The sequence below is a fragment of the Phyllostomus discolor genome, chromosome 9 (assembly GCF_004126475.2).
Source record: "Phyllostomus discolor isolate MPI-MPIP mPhyDis1 chromosome 9, mPhyDis1.pri.v3, whole genome shotgun sequence".
Classification (NCBI taxonomy): domain Eukaryota; kingdom Metazoa; phylum Chordata; class Mammalia; order Chiroptera; family Phyllostomidae; genus Phyllostomus; species Phyllostomus discolor.
This window is the reverse complement of record NC_040911.2, coordinates 27459018-27474544: the sequence shown is the minus strand read 5'-3', so window position 1 is coordinate 27474544 and position 15527 is coordinate 27459018. Positions and strand designations below refer to the sequence as shown.

The window sequence follows — 15527 nt, the reverse complement described above, 5'->3', positions numbered from 1 at the left end:
TCCTTCCTTCCTTCCTTCCTTCCTTCCTTCCTTCCTTCCTTCCTTCCTTCCCTCCTTTTTTCTCTTCCTCCCTCCCTCCTTCCTTCTCTCTTCCAGAAAACCAAAGTAGCAGCCTTGCCCACGGGGCAGAGCTGGGCCAGAGTCCCTCACCCTTTTTGCTCATTCCTGCCCCTGGTGGAGCTAGTGCCGGCTGAGGCCCACAGGGTACCGTCCCAGAGAAGGTGGGGTGGAGGGCGCAGTAGGTGGGAGCATGGCAGCGCTCAGAGTGGGCTTGAAGCTTGGTGCTTTAGAGACACTGTAAGGACCAGTGTGGTTGCCAGATGTGGCGTAATCATCCCCAGGTACTCCTCTGCTTGAGTAGCTCGAAGCCTTTCCCTCTTTCTCTGCTTGACCCCTAAACACAGCTGCTGCTTATCTCTCATTTGCTCATCTGCCACAGAGGCTGGCAAATACATCACCCCCACTCCTGTCCGCAAGGGTTATGTGGGGGCAGGGAAGCCTGGCAGTGTGAGGCTTGAGGCTCAGAATGAAGAAGGTGGGGTCTCTAGGGGTGGGTGGGCTTGATCAAGCCAGCTTTGCAGTGGACATGTTTAGAGGGGTGAACGGGTTTGGGGGATCTCTGGTTGGACTTCTAGACACCCAATTGCTCCAAGGATCCGTGTATGTGTGTGTGGGGGGGGATGTCCATGAATCCCTCTGTGCAGTTGGTGGGTGTGCAGAGTTTTTGGATGGGGAGGGGTTTCAGCAGCCTTTCATCAGATTCCTAAAGAGTTCTTTGCATCCCAAAATGTCAAGTTTGAAGGAATAAGCAGTTTTCCCTTCTCATTGTCTGACACAAAAGTTAACCTCATCTAGCCACATCTGTATCTAAACCTGGTAGAATGGAAAGTCACCTAAAATACATTTGGAACCTAAATCCAAACCTACTAAACCTGAAAAACTAAACCAAACAGCAAACATAAACTCTACAAGCTATAACAGACTCTGGTTAGGTGCGGAGGGGATGCAATGAGGATCTTCCCCCTCTCTTCCTCTTAAGTGATTATCTTCAGCTTGCAGTGCAGGTGTGTTGGTGTCTGGGGCTCTTTTGGCAAATCAGTGAAGGGTGTTAAGGGTCTCCTGTCTTCTCAGTGCAGCGCAAGGCTCAAGGTGCAACCGCCAAGACCTATCCCTGGTCACGGTGGGGGGAAAACTGGCCCTTTCAAATAAAGGGTGCCGTCCGGGTGAGTTCAGTGCTGGGCTGAGGGGCGTAGCAAAGACAGCCCCGCCACCAGCTCTGGACCAGTGCTAACTAAGGTGGCTGCCTCTGAGTACCACAGGAGAAAGCTCTTTAGACATGCTGGTTTCTAGGTGCCTGCTTCTGGAGGTTTGGCCTGGGTCTGAGAATCTTATCTTTTAAAAAGCTCCCCAGGTAGTTGGCTGCTGGGGTGGGAACATACAGCATAGGTTCTGGGTCTTGGAGAATATTGCAACCCCCTGAGGAACTTGAACAACTTCCCTCCCACACCCAGCCCCAGACCAATAAAAACAGACCTTGGAGGTGGGCTCAGGCTGTTTAAAGCCCCCACCAGGTGATTCCATTACACGAGGGAGAGTATTCCTGCAAATGCTGCAGTGAGTCAGAGAGACAATGAACTCCCAGGCTGAGTGGACAGTGGAATTTGATAGGCCCTAAATACCTCCAGATGCCAGGGTGTACAGTGGGATGAAGACAGCAGCAGGTAGGAGTGGAGGCGCCCAGATAGGCACTGGCTGTATAGTGTGGGTTGGGGTCAGACAGGAGAGAACTGACCTGCCAAGACGGAGCTGTCGAGGAACTCCTTGAGTGAGAGGGAGGGTGGGGGAGTGGGCAGGACTTGGAGCAGGGGGGCTCTGGTCAGAGGCAGTTCACTGTGGGGAGTCACCTAACGGGCCTGGTGGCCGAGGCAGGCAGGTGGGGTGGGGTCCGCACCGGATGGAGACGGGGAGAGAGCCGTGGATCTGAAGGTGTGGCACTGGTTGAGCAGGGGGGAACAGGAGAATAAAATGGACACGTGACAGGAGATGCATAGCGTACTGATAGATGGCGGGCTGCTTAGAGAAGTAGTGAGGTTGTGGAGAGGGGGCAATTTGGGGAGGGGAGAAGAGGTTTATACCAGAGGTTATAGCAGCCACGCTCAAGGTGGGAGGGGGCCAGGTGAGAGATATTGGCCTGGGACCCAGGTGAGAAGCATCAAGGAGCAGGGAGACTGCGGGGTGATCCATTGCAGGCAGGAAGTTGTGAACCTAAAACTTCTTTGAAAAAATTAAGCCCATTTTTAAAAAGTGGATACTTAGGCTGTTTCAAGGACACTGTGTTGGTTACAAGATGCTCTTAGAAACCCAGGCTTAGGGTGCAGCTTTCGTCTCTGGTGCTTCATCATAGTTGCAGGTTGGCTGCTCTTCCTGCGGCATCACACGGGGGCGGGGAGGGGTGCATTGGCTACGGTGCAGCTTCTCTGTTGTAGTGAAGACAGTCTAAAATTGGCCGTTTAAAGAAGATAGAAGTTCATTTCTTTCTTGTGTAAGGGTTCAAATGTGGGCAGTCCTTCCCTGGGCTGGTGGAGGATTCCATCTCTGTGGCCAGAGCTGCTTTGGCTTTTCCCTGTCCTCTGCCTCCCCGCGGCCAGGAAGAAGGATGTGTGCAGGGGAGCGCTTGTCTGTCCCCGTGCACGGAGCTGTCGCTCACACGACCTTGGCCGGAACTGGGGCTCGCTCCACGAGTCTGGGCTTGTGTCCCGTGAACCCTCCAGCGCTGTTGCTGTGGGTGTCCAGCGGCCCCTGCCCAAGACGGTGAAGGGTGAGTGCTGGGGCCTGTTAGGTCGGCCCATTTAAAGAGCTTCTTCAGAAGCACCACCAGCAACTTCCACACACAGTTCACTGAAGAGGACTGTGTCACACGGCCAGCTCTGGGGGCCAAGGAGACTGGAGATGCAGGTTTTAGGTCGGGTGCATGGTCACCTCAAACAGAATTGGGTTCTTTTGTTTAAGACAAAAGGGGGACTTGGGTATCGGGTGAGTCACCAGTGGCGTGTGCCTCAGCAAGGAGAGAAGACTCCACAGGGAGGGCAGTGGACACCACGCACTGAGAAACCAAGTTGTGAGAGGACCAAGGCAAGGCCAGGGGTGTCGTGAGGAGGGGAATTTAGGGTGTCCTCAGGGAGAGAAGGAGCAGAAAAGTGGTGGAGGAACAAATCAAGGACAGAAGGAGAGGCCCTGGGGTCCCAGCAGACTGGGAGCTGTGAACGGGTTCAACCAAGCTTTCTTCCTCATCGAGGGCACCTGAAGAAAATAGGAGTTAAGTCTTCATTTCTTTTGTATGACATCGAAAGCATAATAATATCATCCTATTTTACAGACAAGGAAGCTGGGGCTCAGAGAGGCTGAGTAACTTGTCCAAGATCACACAGTTGGCTTTGGAGCCTACGTTTTTCGCCGCTACTGTCTGCTAGGGCAAGCCAGCCTGTGTCTGGAGATGACGGTAGTAGCAACGGGTTCTCTTGGGCTTGGAGCTTTCGAAGCAAAGTGATCTTAGGTAACACTGTCTTTTCGCTTGCTGATGACTAGTTCAAGTCCTTCTTCATCTCATCCCTCAGGCAGAGCGCTGGCTGAGTCCAGCTCCAGAAGCTCCTATTCCTGGGGCAACTGCTGAGGGGCCCCCGGTTTCTGCTTCTGCCACATGGTCAAACATGTGTTTTCTACCCTTGTTTGAAATCACAGTTTAGTTCTAATTTGAGTGGAGGAATATTTGGGGGGCATTAATTATGTTGGCTGCAAGGAAAACTATCAAGCCTTTGGCTCTATGCCACTCAATAAATTAACAAATGTACTTGTTCTTACTGTCACAAAAAGACTTTGTATGTTATTCTTATAAAAACATTGTCTTGAGAGACAGGGGCAGAACGGAAACACATGGGTTTCGGTGTGACTTGCTTGCTTAAACCAGATACTACCCCCCTCCCCACCCCCACTGGCCCAAGGCTATAGACATTATTGTAGGAGAAACTGTATTCTGAGAAGCCAGGAAGTTTTGGAAAGTTACTTTATCCACAGTCCCCTCCTGTCCCTGGCGTGTTTGCCTTGATCGGAGTCCCCTTGAACTGCGCCTCTATTTTAGTGACAAGCTCTCTTGTCACTTGGGTAGCACTGGCTGCGGGTCTGGGCACCCGATTGACTGTGGCTGGTCTCCAAAGCCGGTGATGTTTCCCTGGCAGTGTCTGTGCTGATAGGAATGGAATCGGAGTCTCCCTGGGGAGTTTCAGGTCAAATTAAATTGCTTTTGCCCCTGGGTCATCCTGCAGCCAACAGGCAGATTCGGAAGGAGCGGCAGCTGTGAAACAGATACTGCATGTCAGTGGCAAGGAGGAAAGGATGCTGAAGTGCTTATGCTGGGTCTATGTGGACAGCCTTTCACTGATTTTTTTTTTTTTTTTTAACAGGGAAGCTCCATGAAGGTAGATACCAAAGTTTGTATTAGGGTTCTCCAGAGAAATAGAACCAGTAAGACATCTGTCTATCTACCTATCCACCTAATGTATCTAATCTAATCCATCTGGTCTACTGAGTCTATCTAGAGAGGTTTATTTCAAGTGCTGATAATGGGCTCATTCCATTTCGGGGACTGGCAAGCCCAAAATCTGCAGAGTGGGCCAGCGGGCTGGGAATTCCCGCGAGAACTGGCGTTGCAGCTGTGACTCCGAAATCGGCAGGGCAGGCAGGGCTTCTGTGCTGCTGCTGTCTTGGGCAGAACATGCGCTGTGCGCCTCAGACGGGGTGGACTGAGGCGATGGGCGAGGGGCCCCCATCAGGGAGGTGATATAGGGGGGCGGGCTCGGGGTCAGGCGGCCGGTGTCGAATCTGAGTTCTGTCACTTTCTAGCGATGTGACTTCAGCTATGTTGCTTAATCCTTCTGGGACTCAATTTCCTTATGTTAAGAATGGCAACACTGTTACCTATTTTATAGGAATTTTGTGAAGATCAAATCTGTATAAAGTACTTAGAATCTTGTCTGGCACGCGATAAGCATTCCATAAATGTTAACAACTATTATGATTATTATTTTCCAAACCCAATCTGACATAGTATCCCACTCGGGGCAGGGAAAATTATACCCATGATTATTTAATTTTCCTCTGAAAGTTTTAGCCATGAGACAGAAACAGAAGACAAGGGCATATTTACTACAAAAGTGGGGATAAGGTGATTATTTTTATATAGATGATATGATTGCCTCCCTAAAAGAAGCCCAGAAAAATCAGCTAAAAGATTTTTAGAATCAATAATAGCAGTGAGATGGCCATATACAAAGGGAATACCTAAAAATCAGCCTTTCTCCAATATATCAGCATCGAAGCTAGCAAAGGGATTTTATGATGGATGTCCTCTATACATTGATATGTGATATCAATGAGTTCTTAGGATAAACCTTATTTGGTCCTGTTACATTATTTTCATAATTTGATTTGCCAGTGTTTTCTTAGATATCTGCATCTTAATTTTTTATGTGAGTCTTCTTTGTTAGATTTTAGTGTTGAGGTTAAACCACTAAAAAAGCAAAAATAAAAACAGAGACTCTTTGTACTGGGTTGGCCAGAAAGCTTGTTATTTTTTTTTCCTGTAAAAATAAAAGACAATTTTTCACTTTCACCAATAGCTTGATTGACTTGGATATTTTGAGTATGTCGGCTCTCTCCCACTATTGGCTTCTAGTGTGTAGAGGCCAGGGTGCTGCTAAACACCTTCCAGTGCATAAGACAGCCCCACAGCAAAGAATTATTTGGCCAAAATGTCAATGGTACCAAGAAACCTCGCAAAACACTTTCAACATGTTCGATCAGTCATAGCACCGACTCCATACATTGCACAAATCTTTTTGTGTGTATTTCGGTTACATTTTTACCTTTCTTGAAATAATAAAGCATAATATGCTGAAAATGTTGCATATCTTCTTCCAGCTTCAATATTAAAATGGCTGCACAAAAATTCATCATTTAAAAAAATTATCATTCCATTTTTTCCATTACCATTTAGTCCCCTTACACCCAGACCACGCCCCCCAACCACCACCACACTGTTGTCCATGTCCATGAGTCCTTTTTTCTTTTTGCTCAATCCTCCCACCGGCTAATCCCCCTCCCAGAGCTGTCATCCTGCTCACCATCTATGAGTCTGTCTCTATTTTGCTTGTTAGTTGAGTTTGTTCATTAGATTCCACGTACGAGTGAAATCATATGGCATTCGTCTTTCTCTAACTGGCTTATTTCACTTAACATAATGTTTTCCATGTCCATCCATGCTGTTGCAAAGAGTAAAATTTTCTTTTTTTTTTTTATGGCTGAGTAGTATTCCATTGTGTAAATGCCCCATAATTGTTTTATCCACTCAGCTACTGATGGACACTTGGGCTGCTTCCATATCTTGGTGATTGTAAATAATGCTGCAATGAACATAAGGTGCTTATGTTCTTTCGAATTAGTGTTTTGGGTTCCTTTAGATATATTCCCAGAAGTGGGATTACTGGGTTGAAGGGCAGATTCATTTTTAAATTTTTGATGTATCTCCATACTGCTTTCCATAGTAGCTACACCAATCTGCATTCCCAAAATTTCATCAATTTTGATAAATTTTTTCTTAATGCACGCTGACATGACAGCTGTCACAATGCATTCTAGCAAAATTGTTTTGAATAAAATTAAAAACAACTAAGTGCTACCAGAGTCATGGCATGGGAAAAACGTGACAGACTTTTTGGCCAACCCAATATCCTTTGTGAGTCCTGGAGCAGGTTGTAGCGAGGCAGTTGTACAGCAAAAGGTGGGGTGCCACTGGTGACTGTGGCGTCAGATGCTCTGTTTTCAGGCCCGATCCCATTTCCACCAGCCCTCTGACTTTATGGAGGTTATGTCATATCTACAAGCTTTGCTTTTTTCATCTGTAAAATGGACACAGCAATGGTACCCACATCTGAGGTGGGAGCAAGTGGGGGCAGGTGAGGGAAGGGGTGGGAGATAAAGGACACCTTCTGTGGACCTGGCTGCATTCACCACCACTTGTCTCCCCCTGGCTGGCTCCCTTTCCTTTGCCTGTAACTCCTGGGATTTGGGGCCTCATCCCATTAGGCAGCTTCCACAGCCCTTGGCTCCACACAGAACTTCCACATAGATTTTTCCCGACATAGCGTTTTGTGTACGGGGTAGTCAGGGAAGGAGGTATAACATTGGAATGATAAGAGATAAAAGTACTATGAAGTAGACCTTCTCTGTTCTGTGATCTCTTAAGTTCCACTAGGGTTTAGCTTAGCCAGTCCAATGGATTGCCTGGTTTCTCAATGGTACTGCAGAATGGTGGTTCTACCAGGACTTCCTTGGAAAGACTGTCCCAGTTTTCACGAAGGTGCCCAGAGTCCTAGAGTGACTGCCCACATACTCCCTTTGGGGCTGGGGAATTCTGTGGGAAAACTTAAGCATTTCCTCCAAATGTGACTTTGTAGTTGTTCAGAGGTTAAAGTAAGGGCCCTTAGAACTTCTCCAGAACTTGAGGTATTCTGAAATGCTTTCCCTGGCCACGCATGCCTGCTTCTCCACTCTGGGCATCTGAAGCATGTCCTTCGCTCACTGTTTGGGATTTATCATTGATATACTGCTGATAACATGAGTTACAGACAGTGCTCAGGTCTGAGGACTTCAGGTTTGCTGTTCCTCATAGTCAGGGCCTGGCTTCTGTCAGAGGTCCCACAGTTTCTGCTCCCATCTCTGGGCAAGGCTCCTCACCCACTGGTGGCCGCCCCCACCCCAGAATACCTTTCCTGGCTGTTCTCAACAAAGGCTGTCCAATAATTCAGCTCAGCGCACCTACTTGAAACTTTCTTCCCAGTACAATCACAAGAATTGAAGGAGTGACAACATCAAAATTATTGAGAAAAATATTTGTGTGTATGTGTGAGGAAGAAAGTTTTGAAGAAGTCTTTGCTTGTAGGAATCTCAAGCTTGTCTTGTAAAGATGGGCCAAGTGTTGGGTGTCTGTTGTGAGCTCCTTGAGACTGGCGCCCGCACATAGCAAATGTAAAACAACCAAATGAATGAAGTAAGAAGGAGGGGCTCCTGGGGATTTGAAGGGACTGAAAGCAGGTTCTCTACCTGCAGGCAGGGCAGGAGGCTATGCATGCTTTTGTAGGTTGGAGTGCAACTGGCTTTTCTTTCTCCTTTAAAAGAATTTAAAAAAAACCCTTTTGAAAGCACACTTTCCCCTCTTATCTGGTCTCAAGAATAAAAATATAATTGTTTCAGTGATGACTATGAATTCACAATCCCAATATTAACAGTGTCATCTGGTGAGATGTGCGTCCCCTTCCCCTCCAACACAACCATAAAACCAGGAAGCAGCAAAGCACTGCCTGCATTATAAATGAAGCCCTGATGGGCAGAGTTGAGAGTGGCCAGAAGAGCGATAGGAAGGGGGACTCAGCCTCCAGGAGCCCCAGCGGGTTGGTTGCCTGCTGCCATGCTGGCTGGCTGGTTTCGTTTTACCTTTGTCCACTGGCTTCCTCTTTCTCCAAATCTCAAAGCCTTTGTTACCCCCAGGTGGCCAGGACTCCTGTTTCTTCCCTTTCATCATTTTCTCTGTCAACTGCTTTGGTGCCACTTTGCATAAAGCAGGATGAGCCCTAGTAGAAACAGAATTGGGGAGAGGATCTTCTTTCCTCCTCATAAGAAATGAAGTGAGAAGGAAACGAAGGTGGAGCAAGTTGTACACATTGCTGTTCCTGGTACCAAATAGCCTGTAAGCTCTGCAGTGGACTCCCGTCTTCCTGTAACAGATAAAACCCTGTGCAGCCTTGAACAGATACGCAGCAGAACAGCTCCTTCTGATTCCCGTGCTGTGCGTGCCCCTTTCCTATACCCAGGAACGTGTAAAAGTAGCCATGGGAAGGATCAAGCTAATTTGAGTTGTTACACTCCTGGGATTTCACTTCACAGGCACAGGTTTTAAAGTTTTCCCCACGTGGTCGAGCGAGGAGTACACACAAACTCTGTGGATGGAATGAGTTGACCAGGTTTGCTGGTAGAGTGTGTGCGTCAATCCAAGAGAGTCCAACTTTGTTATTATATTTTCTGTAAAGCCCTGTGACATCACATTATTTCAGCATCGATCCTTGCTCTGTTTAGGTCCCTGCTCACCTGGAGCCTCTGTCAGGTGGGTGTGTCAGAACCTTCAAGTTGATTGACAGCACCTAGGCTGCTGCTTGTCAACTCCTCTAATGCCCATGTACGTTTTTCTCCTGTTTTCTCTCCGTTAGGCGGGGCAAGAAGCACAGCATCATCCTAAGGACACAACTCTCTGTGAGGGTCCATGCCTGTATCGGTGAGTAACATCTGCAGAAGGGGATGCTTGCCATCTGCCCTCAGCAATTAAACTCGTGATGACAAATGCCACTCATGGGAACACGTTTGTCACTGTTATGCTACCTACTTGGGTCAGCCTCTCTCATTGGATTGTTAGAGTTTTTAGTGAAGCGATTCCTCGCAATAGTTTCTGAAGCCCTGTCTCACCTGACTGCCTTTGTTGTTTGGTCAGGGAATAGAGCTGGAGGTAGGACATCAGTGATGAGGTTCTTTCTGGCAACGCTGGGAGAGACGAGGCTCTCCCTGGGCTGTGCCACTGTGAATCCCTAGCCAGGTGAAGTGACCTCATGTGCTTCCTGGTGGGTCTGCGAAGTTGACTGCGGGGAAGTGAGGTCTGAGGCTGTGGTTTCTGGTCAGGTGGTTGAAAGGGAAATTTCAGGCCAGTACAGGCTGGGGCACGTGGATACTGAGCACTGTGGTGTTGAACGGATGTATCTGTGTTCAGAATGGCTTTCCTGCAGCCACTCAGGAACCCCATGGGGGCCATTCCTGTAGCCATTGATTTTTTTCTCTGGGCACACTGGTTTCCCAACCAATATACATAGATTGACTGGCAATGAAGGAATTATTTATGCAAAGTAGATGATGTCTATGTAAAACATTTCTAAAACTGGCTTGGTTTCCTCCTGGCATTGGGCCACATTGAGGCAAGTATGTAATATAAAAAGAAAAAAAGTAACTAAATTTTACTTTGTGCATAGAAGTTTTTCCAATCAGGGTAATTTTGCTTTTACTTACTATACATTGCGGCCTTGATTCAGGCCTCTCATTAGGAGAGCATAAATCATCCTGTGGGGCCCGGCCTGCACCTGGAGTGCGGCGTGTGTGGGTGGAGTGGAGGAATCGTCTCTGGTCCTTTCTCCTTCCTGCTTCCCTGCTGGAGACCCAGGGAAGGGGGTGAGAGAGCAGCCGGATGTGGGGGGAAATCCGTGTAATTTTACTTCATTTGGGGTTAGGTGTGGTGAGGCAGCAAGTGCCCTGAGAGGCCACCGTTGTCTAACTCCATGGCCAGGAGTAACTGTGTAGCAGACTCATACACTCAGGAGCTAGAGGGTCAAGGTGCCAGGAGGGTTTGTCAACTTGGTGGAAGCAGAGTAAGATTTACCTGTAGGGCTGTCAGCCAGCGTTAGCCATGTTTGCTTCTCAGCTGTCTGTAGCACTGAGTGACCATAAACCATGTGTGTGCACTCGATTACATTTAGTAGGTTACTTTTTAATTTTCTTCCTTACATTTTTTTCCAGTTATTTCATATGCATGAATCATGTATACCTGAAGAAAAGACCTAAGATTCTTTTGGATAAACTTCCCCCACTCCATCTTGGATCTAGAGCAAATTCAGGCCCATAATGTGCAACTGTTCAAGGTCCATATTGGCAGAAATACAGCTGATAACCAGTAGCATTTGGGGCATGAGTTTAAATTGGCATTTCCCAGGAATAGTAAGGCACTGGAAAGCAGATTTATACTAAAATGGGCTAGTTGAAAATCTTAATGAGCTAGCTCCTTTTAAGAAAATTCACTCTTTTTGTAGTATGTGCTTAACTCTTTTAGTATAGAAGTTTTTCTAACTAGCTACCATGTTATGGACTCACTGCATGAATTTATATGTATTCTCCAGTCCCATGTAATCCAAATAAAACCTGTACCTTGTCCCTGTGGCCCACTGAGCACCTCTAGCCAGCCCAGCTCTCTCTGTCCAAGGACACACAGGGCTTGCTGCTCATGGGGGTTAACTGGGGGCTCCTGGGTGTCAGTGTATTTGTTCCCAGACCTCCTTAAACCAATTGCACTTGTTACTGGAATTTTGTCATTTCATGAAATGGCAACACAAATATTTTATAAACTGTTAAATATGAGTCTAAAAAGTCTCTGCTTTGAAAATTCATTGACTATTTTGGAAAAGATTTAAAATTAGTACAAAGCCTTTCTGTCAACATAAGTGGGTTGAGACAACACTAAGAGGTGAGAGAATGTTGTAAAAGTGTAGGCTTCTGGTCTTCACAAGCATCTTTACTCTTGTATGACTTCAAAGAATCTGAGACTGGAAATCATAGGCCATGTTATTGGAGTGGTTCATGAAAGCAGGTCTGCACAGAGTGCCGGGCAGCGGACCGTCCCTTATTCAAGGGGAGGTCCTGGGCCAGAACCGGGAGTGCAAGTGCGTCTCCTGTGCTCTAACCCGGGTGACCAGCTGTGCCTCCCCACAGGCGAATCAGGGCGGTTGGTCTCAATAGCCACAGGTTAAAATAAAGTTTTAAGGTACATATGTATTATTTTTTAAAGGATTTTCTGCTTTAATCAGCTTTCACCACTAATTAGGTCTGGGGATGTCAGATGAGGGTGTGATTGTATAAACAAACATCAGCACCCCAAAGGGCAAAGTTTTTCCTTTGTATTAAAAAATCCCCTTTCCTATGATTTGCAATATCTGGGATAGATTTATTATAATAGCACCGCATGTTATCCTTTGGTTATGTGCAGAAAATGGAATGTATGCATCATGTGCATGAAGTACCAACCTCCATAGTGACCTGTTCTGTTACCGAATGGCAATACCAGTGAGATTTCTTTGGGATTAAAAAAATCCCCCAAACCTTGTATGATCTTCAGTCAAAATGACAAAAGAAAACATACAAGGGGGCAGACAAAAACCTTTCACATCGGTTGTTTGAGTCCTTGTTTCTTTTCCAGGTTATTTTCCCTCCTCACAGTAGAATAAATAGCCGAGTTGTTATAGGCATTGGGCAAAGGCCACTGTCTGAGACCTGCCACCATGGGCAGCTTCCCCAGCAATCTTCCTTCCCACCTCACAGTTGGGTGAAAGGATCTAAGATCAGCTTTGGCTCACGGGTTTAAAATGCTATCAAATAAATTTCTCCAAAATAATGTTTTCCTCACTCTGCATTCTCTCCTCCTTCATTCCTGTTTTATCAAGTGCAAGGACTACATGTTGGTGAACTGGAGGTGACACGCCTTTGGCACCCTCCGTGTTAACTTTGGAACTCTGGACCAGTTGGGACAAGAGTGGAGTGGAGCCTTCATGGTTAGCAACTGAGCAAACCTCATGCAAATGAAGGCCGCAGGGGCGCTGCTTTGATGATCAGAGTTAGCAGCCGAGATAGATTTTTCTGATACCACAGCAGTGCTGAAGCATTTGGCAGGAAGTTGGAATGAGATTTTGGTATGGAGAGATGCTTCCCTCCCCAGTTTTTTGCACCTCTGTCGTCTCCACTATAATTTTTATTTCTTTGCACATTTTTAGTATGACCCCCTTGATGTAACATACTGTGTAGCAAATAAAGCATGACTTGCCTCCTTAATGAGCTTCAGTCCCTCCAAAAAAGGATGGTCATATCATGGGTGTGAAACTACAGATACAAAAAAAAAAAATCTATGGTAGGCGTGAGAAGTCTGTATTTTATGAGGTTAGCTAGAGAAAATAAATTTTTTGGTCCCTGCAAGTGATCCTATTTCCAGACACCAGAAGAAATGTTCAGAGGGCCAACTGGCTCTGATGACTAAATCTCCCCATGAAGAGAAACGGAGCAGAAGAATTGTGGGTGAGGAATGGAACCGAAAATTAAAAAAAGAAGAGGTTTGAAGTCATCAGGATTCTAAAGTTAATGTCTGAACGGTTTCTACTGGCTGACTTTGAAGGCATTTTGTTTGGCTTCAAACCCCTGTGCTTCAGTTGCTGACGCTGACTGTGTTTCCCCATTGGGAAGACAAGCCCTGATGATTGGTGTTCTGGGACCTGTAAGGCCGATATGGTCAAGTATCCAGCATTAGTTAAACAAAAGGATAAAAAATGGGCTAAAGACCCCAAAGTGTCATTTATGCTAGTAGCTGTGAAGATAAGCTGGCACAAAGGGTCTTCAGAGGCATGTCCCCCAAAACTATGAGGTGATGAGGTGGCTGAAGTGACTCATCTCTGCATGAGATTAGCACCATTGCCCATGAAAGGTCAAAACACAGGGATAAAGGCAACTTTAAAAATCAAGAAAACAACGTAGGAGGTGGCTGTCCATCCACTCCTGCAGGGAAGTAGTCAATTTCCAGTGGAAACGTCAATGGAATGAGGTGTCAATATGTCATTTGCGAAGCATTTTCTTCTCACGAGCTAAATCATGCAGCTGTGTGCTTCGCACTGTACCATTGTAGCGAAGAGGTGAATGACCGTGGGGCAGCTCTTCAAGGAGGACCTTCTGGCGCAAGAGGCACTGAGGGGATTCATCTTAGGTGCTAGCGCATTGAGCGGAGGTGGCTCCCTGGACATCATGTTGAGCAGGATCCTGAGGCCACGTGCAGTCTAAATGGGAACGGTCCTGTGTCCGTGTGGGCTTTCGTTGGTGGTGGTGGAGGTGGTGTGTGTCTGTATGGTGTGGACGGCAGCTTGGGGTGAGGTACAGATTCTGACCAGTGTCTGAACACCTCTAGCTACAGTGTGGACTGACCTGGTCTTCTGTATTTGGAGGGGGCGGGGGAGGAGTGGTAATCCATGACCCTGAGCTGCTCCTTCGTTCTCTGGTCTCTGTCTTGGGTTTCGCCTATGAATGTGGGCGTGGCTCCTCCATCCTCTCTCACCACCCTGAGCTTTCTGACTGGGCGGAGTGCTCCTTCCGCCCACCTTTGCCTGTCTCTTCCTCTATCCTCCTGGTGAGCTGGTTTTGTATGGCTGATCTCCACTGGCTTTGCAGGGAGACCCCCCCCCCCCCCCCCCCCCCCCGCCCTCCAGCTTCCTTGGCTGGTGTTACGCTTGCCCTTCCGGAGAGCTGCAGAGTGACACTGGACTTCGGAATGTGAACTGGATTCCAATGTGATCCTTACTGCCCCTTGATTGATTATTGGAAATTTCCATTAAAACAGCAAAATGCCTCTTTGACACTGTTGGGCCTAAGAACGCCTGCGTGGTGTTTCCAGATGGGACGCCCTTTAGCACTGTGGTGCTGAGACACCTGGGGCCTGTGCAGAGACCTGTGTTAGCTTGGGTGTCCAGCCCCTCTGGGCCCTGTGGGGCCCATGCAGGTGCAGCTCATCCTCTGCCACGTTTGTACAGCAGGCGCTCCCACAGGTGTCTACTGTGTGGCTGCAGAAACAGCAAAACAGGCTGTTCTCTGGTCAGAAGACCCCCATAGAGCCATTCTGTCTCCTTGTGGCCCCCCTGCCCTGTTTTCTCTGACCCCTGGCCTTGACCTGGGCTTCTGGCTGACTCTTTCCTGCATCCCCACTGGAGGCTGCTTTTGCTCCTGTCCTGCCTCTGCCACTGCAGCCTTGGTTGGGGGTGGTGTTCCTTCCTGCCCTGTCCTGTCCCTGGGTGTCGCACTGACCAAGCTAACAGTATCCTGGCTATACCATACCCTTCCCTAGTGGTATTATGTGCATTTAGTCACATTTCCTATTTTCTTTCTTTGGTGCTGAGACCTGGTTCTCCAGAAGTCCCGGAGCCTGACTCCCACCCCCATGGTCTCCTGCAGAGTGGCCTGAGTGGCTGGCTGCTGCCTTGGCATGCAGTGGCTTGGGTTAGAAATCCCGAGTCTCCCTTTGCAGCAGGAGACTTGTGGTGCCTGCATTTTTTTTAAAGTCTCCTCCCTTTTATACGCCATGAAGTCTATGACCCATGTTTGCCCAGGGTTCTGTTCTCAAGGTAAAAACAAGCTCTGTGGGTTAATCAGGTAAATGCCTCCCATCATCTGTTTCCTATTAACCTGTGTCAGCTCCCAGGAGGCCAAACCCACAGAACGTCCACATTGGGTCTGGGCTGGGGCAGGTCAGCCGCCCTGTCGGTGGCAATGTCTAAGGTGCCTTCCCATCAAACAGTGATTGACAGATGTGCCACCTCCCTCGCCACCCCCAGCCCCCAAGAAATGAAAGCAGATAGGATATGGGAAGGATGTAAAACAACCACCAGGTGTGTGCAACTGCATGAGAGTCTAGTGTTTAAATGCTGGAGGATATTCAGTTCTGTCTTGCAGATGCTATGCTCTTAGAGTATATAGCTCAGAAATGATTTCTCACCAAAAATGGAAAGAGAAACCAGAGAATTTAAAGAATGGCCCTACCATCTATAGATATGCAAATAAATGTAAAGGTGGTGGGTGGATCAAAA

The 15527-nt window shown here is 47.5% G+C and overlaps 1 protein-coding gene across 16 annotated transcripts in view; it reads left to right on the top strand.

The window, feature by feature from the left end:
* Positions 1 to 15527, top strand: part of FHOD3 (formin homology 2 domain containing 3) — a 428661-nt gene that overhangs the window by 57637 nt on the left and 355497 nt on the right. For all 16 annotated transcript variants that reach the window (XM_036009142.1, XM_036009140.1, XM_036009138.1 and 13 more), the window contains exon 3: positions 9315 to 9379. In XM_036009142.1, coding sequence (XP_035865035.1) covers positions 9315 to 9379 — 65 coding nt within the window. The remainder of the gene's footprint in view (positions 1 to 9314; positions 9380 to 15527) is intronic.